The following is a 26,067-nucleotide window of genomic DNA, read 5'->3' on the forward strand; positions in this document are numbered from 1 at the left end:
CTATTAAGTGCATATTAGAAAATAAATAAAAGCCACAAGCAACAGAGAAAACACAGGTGACATACTAATTTAATATAAATTCTAAAATTATAAAAGTTGTTACAACACTGGTATAGAATGAATGAGTGAAAGCAGTATTTGTAATTTGCAATAATATGCCTTATGCAGTCAAATCAATTTGATTTTTCATTAAAAAATATTCAGAACAAGAAATACAAAATCATTCTGAATTTATCCTATAAACTAGGATATTGGCATTTTAAAATGTTTTGAGATCTTGGTGACATTACTGCAATTGCATAAAATATATCTAATACACAATAACAACAGTATATAACAACCATATCTGTGCTTAGGCCAGATCACTCTGTCATATTAAAGGAGAACTTGGTAACTTTTTTAACTTAATAAAACTGTCTAGAATTCATTTGGATGGTTAAACAACCTGTTCTGGTGATATTGGTGACTTTCCCCGCTCCCCCCAGCGTTCCCAGGCGGAAAACCAACCTTGCAACTTAGGGACTACCGTCCAGGCAAGATAGAAATTGGAAGTCTCGTGAGAAGCGAGAACAAGAACGAGAACGAGCGCGAAACACGAATTGCTTTACGGCAATTCGACATAAACACACACGTATGATGTATTACCAGATTACCCACCTCGGTAGACATAGCTCCACACGATACAGTTGGCTTGCTCCGATCAAAACAAACGCACATGAGCAGCGGTAGAGAGGGGGAGGAGGCCACCGCAAGTGAGTTTTTTACGACCGTGTTGTGAAATATACGCCCCCCCACAGCTGTAGGGGGAGCTCGTGGGGAAAACATGCGACAACAAAAGGGAAAATCAGCGAAGAAGTGACTAGAGTTCGCTAGAGTTGCCGAGTTCTCCTTTAACATTTTACATACATTATTAAAAATAATCTGCAACACCTCTGAAGCTTTGCATTCATTACATTTTTGCACCACAACAGCATTCAAAAACATGGCAAATCAATGCCCCACAGACAAAATTGGTGGTGTTTCAAAATTTAAGACTGTGTTTAACTTGTACATTGCATCTACTTAAGGAAACTACAATCTCCAAAAGACTACTAACGCAATAGAGAGGCCTAGAACCAGAGTTGTTTGACTTTCACTCCTCCAGGCATGACCAAAAAAGGGAGCTTCTGGAACTGTAGTTCGGATGAGGCTCGCAAAGCTTGAGACCCTGGAGTAGATACCTGGTCGGTTCTTCTGAGCACACCCAAGTCCAAAACTCACAACTCCTGCCTGAATCCACGTCCCATTGCCAACAGGACAAACCAGAGGCCCTCCAGAGTCCCCCTGAAAGACAAAAATTATGTTATTTACATGGTAGGATGTCAGTGCGCCAGCAAATAGTAGTACCATACCTGACAGGAATCCTTGCCTCCCTCCATATATCCAGCACAGATCATGTCTGATAGGACGTCAACTGTTACTAAATCAGATGACAAAATCTGATACATTGATTGGCAGGAAGACTGGTCGATAATGGGCACTTCCACTTCCCGTAGTGCCCCAACTCCAGTGAGGGAGACTATTTGAAAGGAAACACGGGGAAAGCAATTTACAAAATGGACATTATTATTATTAAATTGACATAACATGCAATGGGAATGGAAGTGTAATATCTATAATGCTTTGTCCAGACATTTTTTGACACAAAGCAGTCTTATCTCTTATCTATCATTTCCGTCACCGTGTCAAATCATTTTGATCTTTTTCATACAGCAGCAGCAATAGCTACTTTGCATGAATGCTTGATAAAAGACAAAGGGAAACTTTGTTTCTCACATTGCAGGACAATGAAAAAATAAACTTGAATCTTATATGTTGCGGGTCAATTTCATTCCACTTAAGGCTGTCAGAAATTCTGGTTAAACGTCTTGAAATGTTGTGACTTTCTTATTTAGGGTCATGAACATACCCGCAAAGTGTCAACACTGATGTGTTGTGAAAAAAAGTTATATTAAGAATCTGTAGGCTCGTGCTCGATCGGCCCAAAGTCCGGCATCCGACCAGCGCGGAAGGTCTCTACGTGTTACTGTCTTTTCTCGAGGCAAAGTATTTTTTTGATTAAATGCAATACATTTGAATATGTATTCTCTCGTTATTTCATCTGACTCCATAAATGAAAAGGTTTTAATGATATCTGTGCATCATTAAATGTGAGCGAATGTTTGACTATTCCTTTTAACTCTTTAATGAATATAATGTCAAAGTCAGCTAGAATAATCAAATGTAACAATTTATTATGTCAGGTAAATGTATCATGCCAATTTCATAATCAATACAAAGATAATCGATTCAAAACATCAAATGCTCTGGAATAATGAGAAGAGATGCGAACCCAACATTATAAATGAAGCTGAGAGTCTTACTCTCAGCCTCACGGGCTAATCTGAAATACAGAAAGGCCCCGACCCAACACTAAGATACATGATGCTAAGAGTTTACTCTTAAGTAAGAGTCACCCTTAGCATCATGGGCCAACTTGAGTTACAAAAAGGCCCCGATCTTCTTGTTGCATTCCATTATATAGACAGAACCTCTTTCACATGGAAACATCTTCTAACAATGGAAATTTGCATTCAGAGGTTACACCTTTTGGGGGTGTGAGACCATTTGCCAGGAGACCACCTTCCTTTGTGTGCCAGTTATCCCTAAACTCTAAATTTGTACCAGTTGCACTGAGACATTTCAAATGATACCAAAATGTACAATACTCGATGATAATCATTCACATTAAACTATACATTTTCTTGGGTGAATTCAGGTGATCTGAGCATGAGAGAGAGGGGGTGAGGGATGAGGGAATGAAATGTAGATTAGGATGACTCGGAGGTGAGACTTTCATCTCGATAGTGCACAAGGGGGAGTTCAAATGTTCATTTCCAGAGAGGTCCTTTGTCCTCTTAGGGTCTGGTCGCTCTTCAACCAGACTGTCCGCCATTTTCTAATTTCTCAATTCTTACAAATCTGTTAAGAAGTTTGTTGGTCAATTTGACAGTTTAGCATTAAGTAAATCCATCCACTTTTCCTCCTCCTTTACCACTCACATTTCTTGGCTAACTCAATCCTGCTGCATATTTTCACAATTAAGCCATTATTTAAATGTCCATGATTGCTTCTTCTGACTTCACCTTGTCCACTGTAACTACCACTACTGAAATGGTAAGAAATCCAGCTGTCCCTCCCAAGGAAACATCACATCCAGAAAACCTTTGCCACATGTTTAAAGAGTAAAATATCTGTTATTTGCTGTGGTTACCCCTTATTTTCTTGTCCAAGCACTTACCGCCCTCTTGAGTGTGTCCCCAGCCCGTAACGTAGCATAAGGTTCCACTGCTGAACTGGAAGCCAGCATATGGCAGGCACACAGGCTGAATCCTGTCTGACCAGGTGACCGGAGAGCGCAGCTGCACTAAGGCTACATCTCTGCCCTCCTGAGGGCTTGAGTATCCTTCTGGAACAACCACCCGCTGCACCTGACTGACCATCTCAAACTGGTTATAGCCATTAAGCAGATGGCGTCCCATGTACAGGCGATATGAAGACACTTCTGAGGGGCTGAGGGTAGGAGATACAGAGAACATTAACTTCTCTAATCAACACAGGCATTGATAATATGATAATAATACTTACTTAGGAAAGCAGTGTGCAGCAGAGAGGACCCAATTTTTTGCAATTATGGATCCACCGCAAACATGACCGTTGGCTCCCATCTGAATGTCCACTTGCCATGGCCACGCCCCTGCTGATGCTTCAACTCCTCCCACAATGCGTTTACCTAGCGGAGGCCTGCCGCACACTTACGTGAACAGGTCAGAGGAGATTAAGTGTATATATACAGTGGAGGTTTTCTTACCAGATCACACCTGCCCTACAACTCCCCTAGAGTATCATTACAGCTTCTCACTAATAAGGAGCAACACAAACAGGGGCATGAGGCATGAGACGTGAGTAAAAGCTGTTGTGGGTAAGGTTACAAACTTAAAGAGAGGGAGGAGAACGTTGTAAGAATGATCTATTAAGCTATTCAAAAATGCATAAAAATGTATTTCTGAATCCAAAGTCATTGTGATATGTAATGTGAGGCTTAAAGTAAAAAATGTCTACTGTCTAAGCTGAAACAGTAGAGCATGGTTCTATTAAAATTACTATTAAAATAAAAAATAGGTAGTAGGAAGGACACTTTTGTGATCATGTGACAAGAAAATAGTACAACAAGAACTTAAGGCCCATAGACCCACAAGATCTGATTTATAATATCAAATATTTTGGCCTTTTACTAGAAAGTTATGCTTTGTTCAAATCAAATGGGGTAGCCTTAATTTTGGTTAAGTTGAACAAGTATTTTATTACTACATTCAGATCATTTTCTTCATATCTTTTAAAAAATCATTATAAACATTTCAATTCGTATGAAAACAAAACAAAACATGACTACAAAAATAAGTCTACATGATTTTTTATAAAGATTTCTCTCTCATCTCAGACACACTGTCACTGACCCATAAACTGAAAAAATAATTACCTTGTGCCACACACGTTGACAGCCCTGTATTTTGTCGGACACAGAAAGACAAATTATGAATTTAATGAATGCATTGAATCCAATAAGACCATTACTACCCAAGACTTAGCCTACCTGTTACCATCAAGACAAAGAGCAGCTGCAGGCACGAATCAGTCATTCTGTTGAGTTGGCGGAGTGTCTATAAATAATGCGTGTTTTAAAGATTAAACTATAATAATTTGCCCTTGGAGTGACCCTTGGGCTCTAATTCAACAAAAAACAATCAACATTGTTGTCAATAGTTAAACCAAAAACTTACTTGTAATGTCAAATGTCCTAGCCTACCCAAAGGGGATATCCCAAAGTCGGATAAAGCGCGCGAACAACAAAAAAGTAAATGAACACTGTTTATTTTTCGGGCAAAAAAAAAAAAGAAGGATTTAAACCCGAACACACGAAGACTCTAATTGCGACAAGCTACAGATTTGTGATGCCTCGTTTTGAATACGGTACATATTCGTATCTTCAAACAATAATTTGCATGGCATTTGAGGACAAAGATTTCGATGTAATCGACATGGAAGAAAGGATAACCGAGCGAAAACGCAGAAAAGTTCATTTGCCAGAGAATGTATGAATGTACCTGTGCGTTTCTACCTGCTGCCAGCATCCAATCACAACGCGCGCTCTCAATCTCCTCCCAAATAATGAGCCCGTTGTTCTCGCCATAAAGAAGATTCACACAGTGGAGGAGAGCAGAATTCCTGTCGTTCGTGTTGAACAGTTGGATTAAATTTAATTAGTTTCGGAAAAAATGCAGACTTTCATTTCAATTTACTTATATCATTTCTCAAGCCACACAATAATCATTTGTTCACTAGGCGCTATTGATTCCAGTGCTATACCCATTTCAAGTACCATACATTAGAACTTTGCTGCATATTACTTGAAAAGAATCCATAAAAAGTTTAATATTCAGAATATTTAAATACAGAGTTTTTTTTTCATGAAAACATTTTCGAACATTAATAACGTTATTTTCTGCATTAACATGCAAGGTTCGTAATTACTATTAAAAAACTGGTATTTTTAGTAAAACAGTAATAACTAATTTACTGTTGTGTGTTGTCCACTATATTCGTAGAATATAGTTTTGATATAAAACCATGGTTATAAACATGATAATTTCTGCTAAAAACACCACGGTTACCTTTAAATATCTGCCACTCTTTACAGCTACCATTTTAGAACTTTAGTAAGAACACAAAAATGCTTCATCAAATAATTAATATTTCAAAAGAATAGAAAACAGTTGGCTATTAACTATATCAGTGGTATAAAAACCCCTTAAAGATTTATAGTTACCAGGTATTGTTCCTAGTCATTCGACCCTCTTTATCTTATATATATATATATACATACATACACACAGACACACACACATATACATATATACGCACACATACATATATATATATATACACATATACATAGACACTGTGTATATAGGTATCAACTTTCACCTAAAAGCCAGACAGGTGCTTCATGTGCAATAGGTAATTCTATACTGTCTAATGAATAATTCAACATAATGTCGCTTGACTTCACAAACTTTTTTCTTCAAAGTGCTTTTGCCATTTGAACATGAAGGGGAGTCTGGTATAAATATTAAACCACCTCACAGAACATAAATGATCTGAAGTACCACACTGATGCAATAAAATGCTGACTTGAAATAAAGAACCTTCAAAAACAATGACATGAATATTACTATTCATTTATTTAAAAAAAATAACAGACTCAATGCAATGCGAATGTACAATCTTAGACCTTTCCCTCTTGGAGAGAGTATTTCTACGTGACATTTAAGGTTAGCTGTGAAAAACATCTGGGGTGAAGGGACAGTCTCACTCTCCTCATTTTTTAGAGAACTTGGCCTGCTTGTGTTTAGGAGGTGCCCATTTCAAACAATGTGTGTCCACTGTAAAAACACAAAATGTAAAATGTTTAATGGTTTAAACTCGTAAATACACAACATCACATACATAAAGCTAGAATAAGCAGCACATTTGTGCATTTTTCAGATCCGTTACCTGTTATTGGGGGTTTCTTGTACTGGGCACTTTTGAGATGTTCCTCTACAAGTTTGGGTGTGACACAGATGACATGCTGACCTTTCCAGTACTTGACCATGTTTAGAGACTGTAATGTGCTGATGATGTCACTCTGAGTGATACTTGTCATCTGACTATGGGTACAGACAGTATGCATTAGTTGGTGCTCTTTATCAAAGCATTAGCAGCCAATTTATATTGCAGTATTTTCCTTTTTAAAAATGTTTATCTGAATTGTACATGTATACAAACATGCATATGACCTCATGTATTTTTTTTCTTCATGCAGGTTTGTACTTGTATTTGGGACTGGACGTGTACCTGAGGTCTTTGATGGACAGAGTCCCTCTGAAGTCTCGCAGAATCTCTAGTAGTACCCATGACCAGTAACTCCTATAACTCAACTTCCCCAAGTCTGACAGAGGTTTCTCTGGAGACCCCACTGTACTCTCCAGCTTCGATAGCTCATAACCTGAGAAGAATTATGACACAAAGAACAATTATTCATCTATATCAGAGGCGAACAATTGGTGAAAGGTGAATCAGGGGTGAAACTTACTAAATGCGATTAGAAATTTTCCATATCCTCTTCGCTGGTATGGAGGAAGAGTGAGAATACAAGCAACATTGTTCCCATCTGGAGACTCTTTCTCCTGCTCATGAAAAACATTCATTGATAAAACGTGTTAAATAAGATACAAATGAACAACTTCACTGCATAAATACAACTGACATACAATGTCAAAAACAAACAGTAGAAACACTTTACCTTAGAGAAGTAACCCACAATATGTGCTCCCTGTTTGTTGACTTCAGTGAGGATGTAGAAGATGAACGGCTCCACGTCAAAGTAAAGTGTTTTATGATCCAAAAACAGCTTTGCCAGGAGACACAGATTCTGACAGTAGATCTACAGCGAGAAGGACAGTGAGAACGACAGAAACTGTGGAAAATTCAACTGCACATGGACATGCACAAAATCACATGCACATGTATTAGCCATGTAGTAAATCAGTTTAGGTTTACATAGTCTTCTCCAGGTCTGAAATCTATTTATCATGAAATTATTTGTTTCTCTGTTTCATGTTAAATGTAAGTGGTAGGTGTCATTCATTTGGCTCACCTTATGGTCCTTCCCATCAACTTCGTATACTGAGATATTGTTTCTGCGATAAATCTCTTTGCCTGGAGGCTGGCGCCACTGACACTGTGACTGAAACGAGAGCCAATGAGAAACAAAGGAGCGGGAAAACAAAAGAAAGCATAAATTTAATAAGAATGTAAACCTTAACCTGTGAAGCTAGAAATGCTCTAAAAGACAACGAACACAACAAAAATCATTTGAAACTAGCTGACGAACAAAGACCAACACTGACTAAAAACAAATGCTTGTGCAATAGAGTGCTACAGTAGTGAGCCCTAAAAAGTAAGTTAGCAGTTTTGCACTTCTGGTTCCATTGTCTCATTGTTGAGGTGTTTCTGATTGGGTTTTTGGATAAATGTCTTAAGATCTGTGGATAACACAAGCTCAAGATATTTTATCTTTATATTTTTTCTACGACACAAATAACTTTAGAAATAATACAAATACATTATTTGAAAAAGCGGTTGCTAGCAAGTGGCTAAATGGGATGACAGAGGTTGTCGGGGACATGAAACGTCATCACACCAAAAATGTATCTAAACACTAGATCAATTTCATAGCCTCGTTGTGTTTATAATCACACTCTTGCAAATTATCTCTTAACTCAAACTTTCAGATTTTACATAAACATTTAGCCTGGTTAAAACCAGACGTCGCTCAAATGCCTCTGGGCGCAGTTGGATAGACCTAAAACCAATCAGAGCGATCGTCATCGTGTAAAGCCATATGCTGCGTCCCAATCATAGACTGTAAAAAAATAGGTCTCAATTTGCCTAAGTTACACTACACCATAAAAGTATGTACTCTTTTTGTGAAGAAAAGGTATTTACTTTTGAATGTGTAGCAAAAAAGTAGGCAAGCTTTGGGACATACTACTTCGTACAGATCTGTCGCGTGCATCCTGTCACGTAAACTGCCCTGTCAATCATCTTGTCACAGTTAAAATCCTCTATTAAATCTATTTTATAAATCTAATTTAATTTCCTACCGTTTCGGAGAGAAATGTAGTAGCACATTCATCTGCCAGTGGGTCTTTCATGGAGACTTGTCCTCATGTGTTTGCAATTTGAATATAATAATGCATTTAAAAGCTGAACGGACGTCGCTCAAATGCCTCTGGGCGCAATTGGATAGACCTAAAACCAATCAGAGCGATCGTCATTGTGTAAAAACCGCCCCAACGTTTCTGATTAGTGCCGCGATTTCTAGGCCATGGAAATGGGCTTGAATGAGCTCTTTGCCAGACTACTTCTCGAGCAAATCTGAATTTGCCGGAAGTTGTCTGGGTTTTCCCAGGCTAATAAACATTAAAAGATTTGTTGGAAATTTAGTGATTGGTGTAGTTTATTTATAGATGTAGTTTATTGGTGTAGTTTATTTATCCACACCAATGTGTGGCGTTTTACGATGCACGCTTTCCTCTCAATAACAAAATAAACAACAAAACTGAGAAAACAGCAAGCATTGTTTTAAATAAGGCATAAGAAAAGCATCTGTTCATAGCAAAAGGCCAAATGAACCAGAAAAGATTTCCTCCGCGCACACCTACCTATTACGTAATCGCCACATTACCAATGGTAGTGCAAAGGTGTTTACCAGCCGTAGCGAACTTTTCTGGAAAGCAGTTTTTAACTACCAAAATTAACTCCAAATGAACCTCGTTCTGGCCAAATTTCGCTTGAAATATATCAGTGCCTTAACCTTTTCTGTTTACTTCTGGTGCTTTTATTTACTCTCAAAAAATCAATACATTTGTGTTAATTTGTGAAGATTGTCTTTACATGCAAGAATCATAAACTTTTGTTGGTCACAGAGCTTATTTTATGCAAAAATCCAAAAGCCAATGGAAAAATCCTATGCCAACACATAGGGGAACTGTGTGATCCTAACCACTGAGTTGGCCCGCAAAAATAAATCATGCCTTCAGCACTCTCTTTCAAGCATTTAAATTCATTAGCCAAGAAGTAGAGCACCCCTATAGTACAATGTAAATCAACAACAAAACCATTGTATGGACTGACCAGGTGGTATCTGAAAGTCTTCTCATACTTCATATACTTCAGGCAGTATTCACAGATCCAAAGTTTGGGCTGTTTTCCATAGTCCTCAGGGAATGGAGAAAAGTACCATGCATCAATCTCAAAATTCCCAATCTGGATCTTGTCCACATATTTTACTTTTGTGATCTGAAAATGAAAGTGTCACTTTGATTAAAATGAGAAAACAGATGGACAATTTAATTAAAGCTATATTGATGGAAAACACCATTAAAGTAGATTATTTATCAATGAGGATTATGCAAATGTTGCCCCTTCTTACAGCCTCATGCTCTTTCTCCAGGGCAGCCGTAGTAGGGTCCATCTCTGCATAAGTCTGGAGGAAAAAAATACGGGGTCAAATAATTAGCAATGTTGCTACTGGACTGATATGGACTAGTTCAGACTTTTAAATGGTTAATATGTGAATACAATTAAAACTAAGGTGCACATGGCTCAGTCAAATAATAATTTACTGTTTAAGTTGGAAAACACCAATCAAATTAAGTACTGTGTGATTTAGATTAGCAGAAAGGTGATTACAGGTACCTTCTGAACGTGGTTGATCTCATCATGTTTACGCTTCTGGTTTCGGGTGATCTTCCTCTCCGGCTGGTCCACAAGCTCACCCCCGCCACCTTCCTCCACACTTTTTCTCACTGCGTCTTTCACAGTCTTTGTCAGGGCTAAACGAGCCTTTCCAACCCATTCATCTAAACGTCTGTTGACTGCAAATGACAAAAGAGAGCATCTGCTCAGTGAATCTGTAAGGACTACACAAACCTGTAAAGCATCCGTGTATGATCAGCCACGAATGGGATTTGAATGCAATTCCACTCACATCCAACATAGTGGACATAAAACTCTTCTCTGCCCTCCTGCTCATTCAGCCTGGACTGAATAACCTCTGCTGAATCTGAAAGAAAAGTACTAAATAAATAAACAAACCAACAAACAGTATGTGCATGCTCATATTACGCATTTCTCAATCAGAATGTTTTAATTAAAAAAATAAATGTATATATATATACACGTGATAATACAGTAACTGATAATTTAACTATAAAATAGGAAATTACGTGTTTCTGAAATACAATTCTAAATAAGTATTTTAGCTTACGCCATGTTTTGTCCGCACGCTGACACAGATAAGTCTCCCCGATTTCCACCGACACCTCTTGCTCTCTGCCGCCGCAGTGCGACATTCCATCCCCGGAGTGCGGAGTACTCGAGCCCGTGGCTTCTCGTTCTCGATCCGCGGCCTCCGCCTCATCCTCTTCGCCGCCGCTGCCGTTTGATGAACATGTTGCTCGTGTTCCCGTATCTAAGCTTCCTCGGTCAGTTCCAGCGTGGCCAGCGTCTATTTCAACGTCCATTCGCTCTTCTGAGCCGCAGTTATCGTATGAATTGTTCATGTTTGGGTGACGATTGCTGGACATTGACATTGCTACGCCAGACATCTTTGTCCATTTGAAAACATTGCGCACCGCGATAACTCGAGCATGCGCAGTGCACTTTTTCAGTCCTGCTTTGTGTAAACAGTAACAGTGTACCACTGTTTTGTATCGCTATTGAAAGTATTATTAATATTAAATACCAACACATGGTGGGACACATAAAATAAATAGTTTTCTCTACTTTTACATGAGAGCTTACAGGCTGTTCAGTGCTTTATTAATGATTGAGAGTTAGTCTTTGCAGACGTTTAGAATGAATATAATAAATATCTAATTTTATCACAACCTGCGACAGAAAGAACAAACTTTTTCACATTTCAATTTTGTGAATTGTTGACACAATTACAACTGCTTTAGTAATAGTAAACTTCACTGAACTTCCTGAGTGGGTTAGACTCCTTCCTAACTGCAATACTCCTTCATTTTCACTAACAACAATGACTTACCCAAAAGAGAAAGGAAAAACATGGGTCAGTTCATTGCTTGTGGAGAATTTTATTATAGACACAGACATGATGATAGTACAGCTGGTGAAACAGGGAGGTATGCTTGTTCCTCTGCCTGTACCTCCCCTCTCCCATTGTCAGAGCACTCCCTCTTTCCTAAATTCTTTTTCCACTCTTTGAAGCAAACCCCTACCACCACCTCTATGAGCTCCACCCCCTCTGTGATGATGCCCAGCTCCTCCCTCTCTGGCTCTATGTCCACCTCCACGGTGACCGACACTCCCAGAATTATCCCAGTAACCGGGTCCCTTAAAGTTCCTCTCCTGCCAGTGTCCATAATGTCGTCCGGAGCCACGACTACCACGCTTCCATCCTCTACCCACATGTTCCCTTTCTGGATGTCCATCCTGTAAGAATGTCTGATCCACATCTTCTGAAATACAAACATTTTGTTTGCCCACATCTTGTCCACAGTTAGATTTTGAAGTAACCTTGTCTTGAGAAATACACTTTTCTTCTTCATTGATCAAAGGCTTCCTGAGCTGTGCTTTATTATCACTGAGTTCAAATGCCTGTCCTTGTGCTGTGCTTTCTACCTGTGATGTAGTGTTTGGTGGGTCTGAGTTGACATAATTAATCTTATCAGAAGACTGCGTGAGCCTGCCTAACCGTTCCACCCCAGGTGAAGGCATTGCATGACGTCCTGATCCACCTCTTCTGCCTCCTCTTCCTCTATGACCTCTCTTAAAGTCACCTTGTTGCCTTTTCTCATGAGTGTACAGACGCTGTGATTGGCCTATAGTGTGATGACTTTGAGAGGCTTGGGTTGCACCAATGGGATCTGGGGATGAGGAAGGGAGTGACTGACAAGATTCGGCACCAGAGGCATCTGTACCAGGAGAGTCTTGAGCCTGAAGAAAAAAAACATCCCTCATTCATTTATTCATTCAGATACTGACATTGAGAACTCAAAGTCCTCAATTGTCACTCCTCTTCAGGGTGAATATATATTATATATATATATATATATATATATATATATATATATATATATATATATATACATACATATACATAATTTCTATTATAAATAAGTACATAACATTTTTTTAATATATAAAAGCATGTATACACTATTTAAAGGGGTGGTACAATGCCCCATTTTACAATTTGTAAAATTAGTCTCTGTTGTCCCCAGAGTGTATATGTGAAGTTTTAGCTCAAAATACCCCACAGATCATTTTTTACAGCATGTTCAAATTGTCCCTTTTTAAGGGTCAGTAAAAAAATGCATCGTTTTGTGTGTGTGTCCCTGTAAATGCAAATTAGCTGCTGCTCCCGTGTGTGTGCGTGTGTGTGTGTGTGTGTGTGTGTGTGTGTGTGTGTGTGTGTGTGTGTGTGTGTGTGCGCGTGTGTGTTCGCAGCTCCGTTTACCTCACGCAGACAAGCACCAAAATGTCAGAAACTGCTCTCCCTTTAATGTTTAAACTGTTGGACAATGATGGAGAGACTCAAGTGACAACATGTAGATTGGAACAGGACGTTTCTGAATGGTTAGTTGATTAATTTATGTTGCTGATGTGGAGTTAAGTATCTTCAAGTTAAGTATCTTCAAGTCTTTGATTAGCATATTCTGTCATGATAATCTATAAAATCACTTGTGTGGGAACTGTTGTAAGATGCATACAGAGTGACATGCTATTGCATTTTGTGTTACGTACTGTATTGCATGTGAAAAGACGGATGCGACAGCTCAAGCAGACTCCCAAATGTGCTCTACTACAACAACTCTCCTCTTCTCAACATGGACTGCGTGTTCCCTAATGATGTCACTAACCCGGGAGGAATGTTTGTGTAGTCCCACCAGTCATTTGTTGTAGTCCTTAAAAAACGATTTCTTTAAAAGCAATTATCTTCCTTTGCTTTGAACTTTGAGCGTTGGAACTTTGCAGATGTTGTTTATGCTCAAACAGCAACAATGTATACTAACTAAAGTTAGAAAAGTGAAATCATGATCAACCACCCCTTTAATACAATATATTATTTTATTATAAATTATTTTTATTATTATGTATTGTTTTATTTTTAATGCAGTTGTGACTCCCAAAACTTTGCATTGTGTATGCGGCCGAACATGTCAAATCGGAATGTTCCATCCAGGATTTACCTCATTAATGTGAATTAGGAACCTATTAGACTCTTCTTCTGGGTCAATAACTCCACCCTTTTCCTTCTGCCGTTCCATAATCTTCTGGAGCGCTGCCCATTTCGTTCTAAATTCCCCATCGATGACCACATCCTCCTGCTGTGAGTGAAGCAATAATAAACACAATGTTCATGTGTATCCACAGCATGTGACCAGTGAGCATACATTAGGGTGTTGAGCTTTCAAACTAGACATCCTGGCATAGTCAGCTACAACAAGAGGGACTGCACATGGGACAATGATGCACTGTTTAAAAAAATCTACTGCTTGGCACTGAACACAAGAGTGACTTTGTCCACTTGACATTTCTAACAATGATAAACGTCATGCCCAGGCCAGTTTAGCTTGACCCAACTGCTAAAACAGTGTCCACAGAGAATGATACACTGTGCCTGTATGTCTTACCTGAGTGAAAATTGGAGCAGGGGAGGAAAGAAGGGCATCCAAATCGTAGGTCACAGGCTCTCGACACACAGGGCAAACAACAGCCAACTCCTGTTAATGAAAGAAGCTCATTTATATTAAAAATATGCCTTTTGTTTACAGCATACCTCAATGCACATTTATGTTTTGCAGTTAGCTATTATATGCAAAGAAATGTTGAAGCAGATTATATAATAATTACATAATACACAAAATCTTTGACTGGGATGTATTAGAGCAAAATGCTACATATTTACCATTGTAATATGTAGCATTTTGCTAAAGGCAAAACAGTACAGAAACTATATTAAAGTATCCACCATATTTTTCAGGTAAGAGTGGGCGCGGCCATTTGTAATTTTAATGTGTCTGGCTTCCAGTTATTTTTAGCTGTACAAAACAGCTTGTTATGCAGTTTGATATTGCAAACTGGAATTTCTTACCATATTATTTTAATGCAGTGTCTTAATTATAAACACTGGTTTGTAGCGCAAATAGATTTATGGTTTACTGCACTGTGATATATTCTTCTCATTATTTCTCTATAGCGGCTAATAAATCGGAAGTCTTGCACAGTCACAGAAAACACCTTACTTCCGTGTTGAAAAACAAGGTAAGGAGACTGCAAGTATCCTCTGCTATGATGAACAGCCCCACCTCTTTTTCCGTCTGGTCTCTAGTTTTATCCTCCTCCAGCTCCCTCTCACGGTCCTGCAGCTCCATCTCAGAGTGAGTGATGTAGCGGCCAAGGCAGTGCGAGTGGAAATAGTGATAGCAGCTGGTCTTAGTGAACACTTCCCCTTCCTATGGTTAGGACAAAACAGAGGAGGAGGAACAAGTTCAATTTTACAAACAGGCCACACCGCACATTATGTGCATATTTTTATGGTACTCTCACAATTAAAACACCCCACCTTAAAGCCGTAAAGACAGATGACACAGTTTCCATGGGGAATATTGCTCTCAGTCAGTATCTCTTTAGCTCTCTGTGAGGATAAAATAGAGAAATCGTTTGAGACAAACACAAGATAAAAGGAATATACACTACCATTTGAGGTTGAAGCAAAAAAAATTAAAAAAATTAAAAATGGCATTTATTAGTGTGGTGGCAAAGCTAAATTTTCAGCATCATTACTCCAGTCTTCAGTGTCACAAGATCCTTCAGAAATTATTCTAATGTGCTGTTTTGCTGCTCAAGAAACATTTATTATTATTATTATCAATGTTGAAAACAGCTGTGCTGCTTAATATTGGGATTCTTTAATGAATAGAAAGTTCAAAAGAACAGCATTTATTTTAACATTAATAATGTCTTGTTACTGTTACTTTTGATCAAATTAATGCATCTGACATGCAGCTGAATAAAAGTGTAAATTCCTTTTTAAAAAAACGTATTGACCCCAAACATTCGAAAGTTAGTGTAGTTATGGACCGAATAAGGAATCTAACCTCTATGAGCTGATACAGTACAGGTGTCCCCATACATGACTCTGCCTCCTTCTGCAAACTGCTCTGTAAACTGACAAAAGAGCAGCATGTGAAAACACTGGAAAGAGTAAGAAGTGAAACAGGACATTCTCAAGTTTAAACATAACAATATCTAATAATAATCAATCACCTGAGCAATTTATCATCCGAGAGTCCACGTGGATTGTGAATAGAGATGCAAGGGGATGAATATGGATACTGAAAATGAATTAAAAAAATACACCAACAGAAAGTAAGTAGCTATATAGAAGTGTCAATTAAATACAAAATATGTTAGATCCATTACTTTAGTCAAATATTGTAGCAATTTAACCAACAAACCTGAGAGTTAAGATCCATTGTCAGTGTAAGACGGACAAACTGAGAGAGACAGTCCTCCGCAGTGGAGGGATGGAGTACCAAACTAACTGTACACCCTCTAATTGAGACACATTTGACATCTTTATTTCTGTTCAGGTTGATAACAGTTGACTATATTATTATCTCAGGACATTTATGAAAAACTAAAAGAGCAATAAATTATAAAACATTTACCCCTCATCTCTCTGAGTAACACTGAGCTCATCCAAGTAGATGGACTGCAGCACTTCAATTTCAGACAGGACACTGTGGTGTCAAACAGATGTGAATTTCGAGTAGAACTGCTTTAATGTAACATTAACATGAGTATGACACATCAGATAACCAGAGACGCTGGGTCAAAGGCACACAGTAAAACACTTGGCCATTTGTTTACTTAGAGACTGACAATTGCAATGCCATGACTACACCGGTTAAATCCGAACAACTTAACTATGGATTCATAGTTAGTTTTGTATTTTGTAGTTTTCTGTATAAATTAGATTGTATCATTAAATTGTTATGTTATCACAAATCACGGAATGTACTTAGTCACATATGACAGCTCTCTTGTACCGTTAATAAGTATGCACTACAAGTCTCCCAAATAAGGAATTTAGTTCATATGTCAATCAGCTCTGGATTTATATAGTAATTAGTAATTAATACACGTTTCTGTCAGTATTTTCCAGCAACATAATACTCACTCGCTCTCGGCAGCCATGTTGGCGGTGACGTCACCACTCCACGACATCGGTCAGCTGACACAGAGCCGACGGACAAACAGATGGGAATTTCTAGGATGCAGGAGTTTATGATTAAGTTAGATCCCTTTTTCTCGAAACTATTATTTTTCTGTATCTCATGCCATCTTTTACTGGAATTGTTTATTTAAAATAAATAAATTTGAAAAAGATTTAGTCCTTGCAACAAAAATACTTTCTCACTAATAAGGTCAAAGTCTTTCAAAATAATAAATATATTTTTCCCTGTCAAGCATTTCATGACTAAATATAAAGCTGATATTGATACACGACGCTCAAGTTCACACATAAACTATCTATCATTTATTTTGGTCACGTCTCTATACTGAACAACTTTGGGAAAATACTGACACATTTATTAAAGGTAATATCCAGCAAGATATGTCCACAACTTCTATAGACATTATTTTTTGGATATTTTGATTCTGACCCTACTAAAATAATGCTTGCTTTGTTATTAATTTTAATTTCTTTTCTTTGTAAATTTTATATCCATAAATCTAAGTTTACCAACAAATTTTTTTTTTTTTCTGTTTTTGAAAGAGTTTAAAATGTATCTTAATATGATTTCATTTTCGGTTAATAAGAAAGCAAGTAGAACGTCTTCAATTTGTAAGGACTTTAATTGTAACTGATGTATAGATTAATATCTTACCCTCAAGTTATTTTTCTCTATCTTTTTTTTTATTTTTACTAAGTTTTGTTTTTAGTTTTCTGCTCTTTAACTCTTTTCTCATTTGTATTCTGATGACATTTAACATATTAATACATTTTGTATATTGTAAATAAAATTTTAAAAAGGGAGTTTATGATTCAACAAACATGATTCAGAGGTCAAATAAAATAACTTAAAAGAAACGGTGCTCACCATTTATTTAGTAGGTTTAATCCAGGAAAAACACGTGACTTTTTGTACAAGTTGAACAGAGTTGTATTGAAAGAAGAAAGTGAGCATTCCGTTAAAATCATGTTTTATTGCTTATTTATTATTTGCATACATTAATGACATATACCAGGTCAATTTTAATCCAACACGAAACATCTCTCACAAATAATAGTGGAACACATTAGACAGTTTGTGTATAGTGTCTTTCCTGGACCAGGATTTTGATACCAGTGTAAAAACATGCCAGTCAATTCCCCTTTTGTAAAAAGCACAAAAAAATTAAAATAAAAAATGGATTAACGTGTAAACAAACGCTGATGTTCGGCACATAATAGTGATTTTATTCCTCTTGGCTTTATCTAAGCGCAGTGTTAACATAAAAAAAAAGTCACATTTCTGATCTGTTAAGTTGACGCAAAGGAACAAAGTTGCAAAGGTGTTTGATTTGTCCTTCTTTCCATATCTTCCAAACACCTCTGCTCTAACAGCATTTCTTCCCTTTCTTCCTCCTTTCCCTGTCCCTGTGGGAATTAATATGGACAGTGTCCTTTTCTCTCTCTCTCTCTCTTTCTGCTCGACTCTGGCTCTGTTTCTTGGCCCGAAGGACCATGTGGGTGAAAGCCATGAACATCTGCAAACAGAAAAGAATATAAGGCATGCATATTATACATTTTAATTTAACACATCAAAGTGGACAGAAAGACAAACTGTATTTTCTTAATAAATTGAAAACTTTTTAAACATTCTATTCAAGCTAAAATAAAATGTTGATGATTTTTTTCATGAATTTGAGCTTAAATGAACAAACTTAAATATTGAGGATATTTAAAGTCACCCTGTAGTCAATAATTGTATCCATTAAAATGCATCTTTGATCACCAAAATTACATATTTAAACGTTTTTTCCTGTCATTTTTTTTTTAATTAATGCCTTAAAATAGCTTGAATGTACCTCAACACTCTTCCTTCACTTAGTATACGCGGACTATGAATATGCAAAATTAGCCCCGCCTCCACTCACTCAAAGCAGCTCAGAGATTCACTTGGTCAACTTTACTGTAGTAAACGCTGCACAATGGCAAGTGGAAATACTGGTTTCATTCAGCCATATATGTTTGAACCAGAAACTGATTCAGAAGAAGTGGAAGAGTGAATTATACAGGCTCGTATACAAGTCGATTTATCAGAATGGTAATGTGTTTTATGAATCGCTCTCTACAACGGTAATTAATATGATTAGCCTTTTGTTTGACTATGTTATCAAACAGCAAATTCTGAGAAACCCTGTTGATATTTAAAATCAACCCAAACACACACACCCCTCCCTTCATTGCTCCGCCTCCAAAATGCACAAACACGCAAAAGTGGACGTGTCTCTTTATCATAGCAGAAGCGAAGTAAGATAAAGCTTGGGGAAAAATAAAGCAAAGATGACAAACAAACGACATGGAAGAACAAAAAAATTAACATACAGTACACACAAGTATATACAAGCAAGAGTTCGTTGTTAGTCACCAGAGGCACACACTCAAATCCATAGCCGCTTTGCCATCGTCGGGCCGAACGGTTCTTAGAATGGTAAGGAAAGGCTCCAGTTTTGTTTCTACTTAAAGGAGAACTCCGGTCAATTTTAACATTGAGCTCATTTTTTTGTACATTTGGAGTGCTGTCAATACAGAGAACAACGACAAAAATCGGTGTTGCCTACACCGAGTTATTCTATTTTTAAAATTTGCACCCTGTTGACTTCAATGGGGCAAGTACTAAACCTGCTTTTAGCCTCTTAACATCCTTGATGTGTCATTACAAGTGCACAGAAAATGTGAGTGATTCCTTCTGAGTGAACACGAGTGAATTCCTGTGTTTACATCCTTTTTTCGGTGGAAGTCCAAAGTAGTCGATTGCCGAGTTCACGCGCATATGTTTAGTTACCTATGATCACGCGCGTGAACTCGGCAATCGACTACTTTGGACTTCCACCGAAAACAGGATGTAAACACAGGTATTTGCGCTGGCTTAAATAACATCATTTTTATACATATCTTTCACATCTACTGCAGTCAGACTCACTCGTGTTCACTCTGAAGGAATCACTCACATTTTCTGTGCACTTGTAATGACACATCAAGGATGTTAAGAGGCTAAAAGCAGGTTTAGTACTTGCCCCATTGAAGTCAACAGGGTGCAAATTTTAAAAATAGAATAACTCGGTGTAGGCAACACCGATTTTTGTCGTTGTTCTCTGTACTGACAGCACTCCAAATGTACAAAAAAAAGAGCTCAATGTTAAAATTGACCGGAGTTCTCCTTTAAGCCTGGCACGGCACGGCGCGGCGCGATTACAAACCGTTCTCAGCCCGAATTCCCGTTCCGGCAGAACCCATGAAGTGATGTCAACTCAGAATTGATCACTTGTCTGTTGCCTGGCTGCTAGTTTCTCTGTAGCTGGCTAAGTGCACTATTTGAGGGATGTAAACACAAACTAGTGGTGGGAATCACAGGGTACTCACGATGTGACACACAATACATGGCTCACGATACACGATAATCTGCAATACACTACAATTCTGTGATGATCGATATACTGCTAAACAATCCTATAATGATACATCACAATATCACATAAACTATGTTTAACACAATCTTTATTAAAGTCCAAACTGTTAGAAAACAGCACAAAATGTTTTTCAGTCTGTAAATTAAATTTAACATTTTAAGTAAATTAAACATTTCATACTTTTTAAAAGCTTAAACTTTTCTTTGTGTGTAAACGGACACATTTCACTGCTTATCGACATGCTTTATATAAACCTCGTAGATTTCAAAATTTACCAACCTCTTTTATTTAAACCTGGGAATATCTCAGTGTTTACCAGCTACCTGGGAATACTGTTGTCAAAGGTTCCGACTTGGGTATTTTAAAACGAAACAAGTGTGTTAGCGCTCAACATATATGTCTGTGATTGGTTCCAGTGAGCAACACTTCCAAAACATGTTGCAAATACTTTGATGCTCTTCACCGAGCGTTTACACAGGTACGCACAGGAGCGCTGGAAAGCAGACGTCTATCAGCGGATCCCTAATATATGCGCTGATAGAAGAATCCGCTAATAGACACCTGTTTTCCCCTGTGTATCTGTGCAAGCGCTCGGTGAAGAGCGTCAAAGTCTATTTACAACATGTTTGTCCCATTAATGGTATGAAAGCCGAAGTGCGTCCAGACTTTGAACTTATTCGTGGCTGGGGGATCTATTATTTTACTCACACTGCTATCCACCATCCCCTTAAAAAAACTCTTTTTCTTAGGCTAGTTAACTTATGTTCACGTTTCACGTTCACATGTTCATGTGTTGAGCGCTACCTCGAGGAGCCATGAAGTAGCTATGCTGGGAGCAGGGCACTCTATTTAGAGCGCCTTATTTTATTAATTAAAAATCGATATTTGGCGCCAGCGTATCGATTCTCGTATCGCACGGAGAAGGACAAAGTCATATTGCCCTATCGATATTTTGATATTTTATCAATCTCTCGCTCTCTCCTCCCCCATCATGCGTGTTTACGCCCCTTGCTGCTGATTGGCTACAAGTGTGTTGTGCTGCTCGGTCCGATCCACTTTTAACAGCGTTTCTCAGAAATCACTTACTGCACCTTTAAATTAACTTCAATTCAAAATTTTGTGAATACAGATCACAGCAAAACGAACCTCACCTCTTCTACGTTGATATTCTCTTTAGCGCTCGTCTCAAACAACCTCACACCAACTGACTCTCCAAAGCGCATAGCATCTTGGCTGTCCACAAGCCTTTTAGAAGGATCATCATTCTTGTTTCCCACTGTTAGGGATCATAGTGAAAAGGAATATTAAAAGTTGGCCTACAACAAATTCGGAATATATAACCAAAACATTTATTTTCATATCACAATACACAACAGGGAAGTAAATTAAGTTAATAAAACAAAGTTGTGTGTTTAAACTAACCTAATATTTTGCAGACGTTGTCACAGTTCTGTGAGATTTCGTTTAACCACCTTTTCACGTTGACAAATGATTCAGGGTTTGTAACATCGTAAACAATGATGACACCATGAGTGTTTCTGTAATACCTAGAGGAATACAGCAAACATGTAAGGGGGAGACCGAGAGAGATCATAAGAATGGTCAAACAGATCAAAACTTTACGGTTTGACTAGAGCAAGGCTTACGTCGAGGTGATGGTTCTGAACCTTTCCTGCCCTGCGGTGTCCCAGATCTGGAGTTTAACTCTTTCTCCGTCAATCTCTACTGTGCGGATCTTGAAGTCAACTCCAATAGTGGTTATGTAACTTCCTGTGAGGAGCATAAGAGCATGATTTTATAACATTTCAACTTCTTAATCACATGTCAAGCAAGCATATACTCTCACTTCGTCTTGGACATGAGAACACAATGAATCAGATCATATATTTACAGACCCTTTGGCTCATTTTCTGTCTCTGTCACAGACACGCATTCTGTGCCAAGCAGACTCACCAGAGAATGAGTTGTCTGCGAATCGTAGGAGCAAACTGCTTTTCCCTACATCTGCAACAGAGTCAGAGTAGCATTTGTTAAATATTCATCTGTAATACCTCAGTGCATATATATTTTGAATTAAACATGATAGTATTTTCTATAATAAAACAAGATTATAGTAATAAATAGATATTTATATTAACAGTTTAAAAAAATTTATATATGAGAATAAAATGGCAATAAAATGTCCTCACAATAAATAAAAATAAGTGCAATGGCATAGCGTGAATACAACACTAACAAAAATGTCTCAAATCGTCCATCTGCACCATACAACTTAACCCTGCTTAAGATGTCCCTTTGTGACAAAGCTCACAATATTAAGGGGTCAACTGGCATTCATGAGCCTATTCATATCTTTACGGTGACAAATGCTACTTAGCTACACAGTTACAGCGTGTCAGTGGCCACGACGGACTAGATGAGGAAAAAAAATTACAAACATGATGAACTATTGACTTGAGAATGCATTACTGAGAGTAAATAATCAAGATTACACATTTGCAAACAAACAAAGAGTTCTTTTAAAGTGGATGCATAAACAGGTTTGTTGAAGTCAGCATTAAAAGAAAATTCACTCATTTTTTTATTATTAACAATTCATCCAAGTATATTTCATTTAAATGTTTTTGTTTTGTTTTTTTTACCTCGTAATGTTTAATTAAAGTGTAATAACTAGATCTTTGGGTGAAATGAATACATCTCTCTGGGGATGTATGCCAGACTATGTCACTTTTTGTGAAGACCCCCCTTAAAATCCCATACACAACTGATGAAATGAACCAAGTCCCTGCCTTAATTTATTTTATTTTTTTATCTGATACACTCAGATGTATGTCACAATACGGAAGAAAATATCTGTTGTTACTTCCATTTCACTGAAAAAGCAAAAAGCATAAAGATTATAATCCTGTATTTTGTTCATAAATGGGGATATTAAATTAAATGCCTGGAGAAAGATTTATAGTAAATTCACATAAGCCAGTTATGCATCCATGATGCATAACTTATTTATGTGCATTTAATATGAAAGCAAAAGGACAACTACTCAAGCAATGTAGCTAAAACTTTCACAGTACGCATACGACACAAGTCGTGCATAGTATGCATACCCATGAACTGTTCAAATGACTAAATTCATGTAGGGATGAGGACTGATGTTACTCAGTTTCATTTCAGCTTAAATTGTGAAATTGCAGAACAACATTCCAGTAAATGCACAAGTGTCAAGCATTAGTAATGGACAGGGTGCTACAGAAATAGTTGGGCTTAAACACTTTTTTTTTTTTTTGCCAAATATTAGTAATTCTCTCTGTCTGATTGGGTTCTCCATTAAAGAGCCAGATAGAGAAGCTGGAACAAAAACATAAATTGTTAGCAAGTGTATAAAAACACAAAAGTACTGACTGGAGTCACCAATGATGAGCAGCTTGAAGAGGTGATGGTAGTCTTTTCCCGCCATTCTTCTGTTCAAAATGTGTCCTCATGAAACAAGTTTAACAGCTTTCAACACCTTTATATCACTTTTCCTGTGTCTTAAAATGCCAGGTTTAGAGTTTTGGGTGAAATACTGCAAGCATCATGATCGTCTTTCCAGTTTTCCTCAGAATTCAAGTGTGAAATGATGCATCAGTTTGATTTCAGTGCATTCCCATTTATGAATTAGTGATTCTGCATTGTCCGTGCAATATTCTTAGTTCATTTTAAAACACTTTAAATTTCAAGTAATATTTCCATTGCTTAGAATCTATGTGAAATGTACTTTTCGTCGCCTCGCCTTCAAGTGCAAACACATTACCACATTGTTGTGGTTAAGTCTCAAATGACTCAGGTTACAAAGTAAGCAGTTCTTTAATCGTTGATGGTGCTCGTAATGCCGAGTTATGAGTGCGTCAGGGACCAAATTACCCAGAAAAAAAGGGCGATTTGTTTGAGATCCAAGTTGTTTTGTTTCCAAATCTTGATTTCACAGATATGTAGATGGCATCTCAGTCACAACAATTCCATTCCGCCTGTTTAGCCAATGCATGCAGGGGCTGGTAGCTTCCCTCGCTTTCAAAGATCACTGTTACTCAAAGACACTGTAGGAATGCAGGTTCAAGCCGGAAGTGAGATAAGTCCTAGTCGGTCCCCTTCAAGCCCTAATCCTAGAAAAAAGGAAGAAAGAGACAGGTATTACTTATGGATCTTGTTCAGATTATTTAGACATGCACCCCCTTTTGCCCAGAACAGCAGCTGTGGCACTAAATTTAGCTTCTTCCACTCTGACAGGCAAATGACACCCTCGAAACCACATGCACCAGCTTTACGCTAGGGTTTATGGATGGAAATCAGGATATATGTACACACACATCTTTCCCCTTACAATTGAAACAAAAACAGTGGACATAACGATTAAAAGCCCACATAAAACTTACTGCTGAGTCAAGACAAAGCTAGAAACTCAGTAAACTGCCCAAATGTTCCATGAAAACAGGAAGGGACGTGTTTTTCCTGAGCTGCCGTTGCGAGGAGGGCACAGGCTTCTCATTACACATTTTTTTGTCTAAAATGAAGGCAGTAATGATAAACAGTAATGTCCTTCAGGCAAATGTGATCATTTTAACGCGGAAAATGTGGAAGAGAAGTGAAACTGACACACCTAAGCCTAGGTCCGCTTATCAGACAAAAAGAGAAAATAATTTTGGTGCCACTGCCAACAAATCTAAATCCCTCAATGCAAACGCGTCCAAATTAAAAGTGAAACTATTCGGTGCTCTAATACTGCAACTGGAATAAACAGTAAAATCACGGGAAAATCACAAGAAGGAGAATCATTTGTAGATTTAGAGGCAGATTCACTTTATTCTGTTCGTTTCTATACGGTAATCATAAACTGAGTGTCCCTTAGATAAGCGACCTTGCGTCTGTATTACATGAAAATCTCGCGCAGTAATCCTCAGAAACTCAGAATCATGGATCGATTAAAACATGCCGTCATACCAAACCTCAAGTTGAACTCTCGCCTTAATCTGCTTCTTAAGTTCCGTCTCCGTTAACCACTCGGTCAAACTTGTGTACATTACTCAAATCAGCAACTCGTGTAATTTACTCAGTTGTTTTGAAACGCAGCTAGGCTAGCTACTTAACTAGCCGCAGATGCTCTAAGATAATAAGATCAAACTCAAAGCTAAAGAAAAGCTCACCGAACACACTTTAACCCACATATTTCCAAGCACGCTGGGGGAAAACTCGGAAGACTTGGCACAAGTTCCTGCTAGGGCGGTCGGTTAGTGTCGGGTTAGTCCTGCAGGCAGCACCGGGATCCGGGGATCCAGTGTTAAGGGAAGTTCGGACAGTGTCCCAGCGGCCGCAGAGATCAGATCCGCCCATCTGAGGGCGCCGCACCTGAATGTTGAGTCACTCTCATCCTCATCATGTGCCCGAGTTTCTCTGTCTCCTCCTCCTTCTCCTCATGCCACTCCTGTTGCTGCTGCTGCTGAGATTGCCATCGCTATTCTGTTGCAACAAACAAACTGATGACATTCCAGCCACACATTTTTACTGAGTCAAAACCAAGCTTGCCAACAGAAACAACATTTTGGCCATTTGTTTTTGGCCATTATACGTCTATTCTCATTTAAAACGCTGTCTGGGTAGGCAGGCCAATACGCTCTGGGTCTGGGATATGAC

General features: G+C 38.1%; 4 protein-coding genes across 5 annotated transcripts; all 4 read right to left on the reverse strand.

Moving 5' to 3' along the window:
- Positions 1-1,017: 1,017 nt before the first annotated feature.
- On the reverse strand, positions 1,018-5,338 carry LOC307161271 (serine protease 33). 2 transcript variants are annotated; one of them, XM_079875891.1, is made up of 7 exons: positions 5,184-5,338; positions 4,673-4,739; positions 4,559-4,582; positions 3,667-3,832; positions 3,320-3,591; positions 1,392-1,558; positions 1,018-1,323 (listed from the first exon to the last, which is right to left on the reverse strand). In XM_079875891.1, exons 1-7 carry the CDS (start codon positions 5,208-5,210, stop codon positions 1,072-1,074), a joined length of 975 nt encoding a protein of 324 aa, XP_079732017.1. In that variant the 5' UTR covers positions 5,211-5,338; the 3' UTR covers positions 1,018-1,071. The 2 variants fall into 2 exon arrangements, with proteins under 2 accessions (XP_079732017.1, XP_079732018.1); XM_079875892.1 differs by lacking the exon at positions 5,184-5,338 and adding an exon at positions 4,860-4,996.
- On the reverse strand, positions 5,304-11,362 carry kat8 (K(lysine) acetyltransferase 8). Its single transcript, XM_079875567.1, has 11 exons — positions 10,955-11,362; positions 10,676-10,750; positions 10,384-10,562; positions 10,118-10,171; positions 9,820-9,984; positions 7,778-7,867; positions 7,424-7,564; positions 7,214-7,307; positions 6,976-7,126; positions 6,634-6,788; positions 5,304-6,521 (listed from the first exon to the last, which is right to left on the reverse strand). Exons 1-11 carry the CDS (start codon positions 11,292-11,294, stop codon positions 6,457-6,459), a joined length of 1,509 nt encoding a protein of 502 aa, XP_079731693.1. The 5' UTR covers positions 11,295-11,362; the 3' UTR covers positions 5,304-6,456.
- Positions 11,363-11,763: 401 nt separating this feature from the next.
- Positions 11,764-16,968, reverse strand: rnf25 (ring finger protein 25). Its single transcript, XM_079875544.1, has 10 exons — positions 16,901-16,968; positions 16,389-16,460; positions 16,176-16,272; positions 15,985-16,052; positions 15,816-15,885; positions 15,281-15,352; positions 15,024-15,170; positions 14,349-14,438; positions 13,905-14,042; positions 11,764-12,648 (listed from the first exon to the last, which is right to left on the reverse strand). Exons 1-10 carry the CDS (start codon positions 16,945-16,947, stop codon positions 11,875-11,877), a joined length of 1,575 nt encoding a protein of 524 aa, XP_079731670.1. The 5' UTR covers positions 16,948-16,968; the 3' UTR covers positions 11,764-11,874.
- Positions 16,969-17,821: 853 nt separating this feature from the next.
- On the reverse strand, positions 17,822-25,844 carry LOC307161249 (ras-related protein Rab-35). The gene is made up of 7 exons (XM_079875873.1): positions 25,581-25,844; positions 23,803-24,542; positions 22,354-22,404; positions 22,047-22,170; positions 21,823-21,947; positions 21,552-21,676; positions 17,822-18,474 (listed from the first exon to the last, which is right to left on the reverse strand). The coding sequence occupies exons 2-7, from the start codon at positions 23,855-23,857 to the stop codon at positions 18,325-18,327; spliced, it is 630 nt and encodes a 209-aa protein (XP_079731999.1). The 5' UTR covers positions 23,858-24,542; positions 25,581-25,844; the 3' UTR covers positions 17,822-18,324.
- Positions 25,845-26,067: the final 223 nt, after the last annotated feature.

Source organism: Squalius cephalus, assembly GCF_949319135.1.
Source record: "Squalius cephalus genome assembly, chromosome: 1".
NCBI lineage: Eukaryota > Metazoa > Chordata > Actinopteri > Cypriniformes > Leuciscidae > Squalius > Squalius cephalus.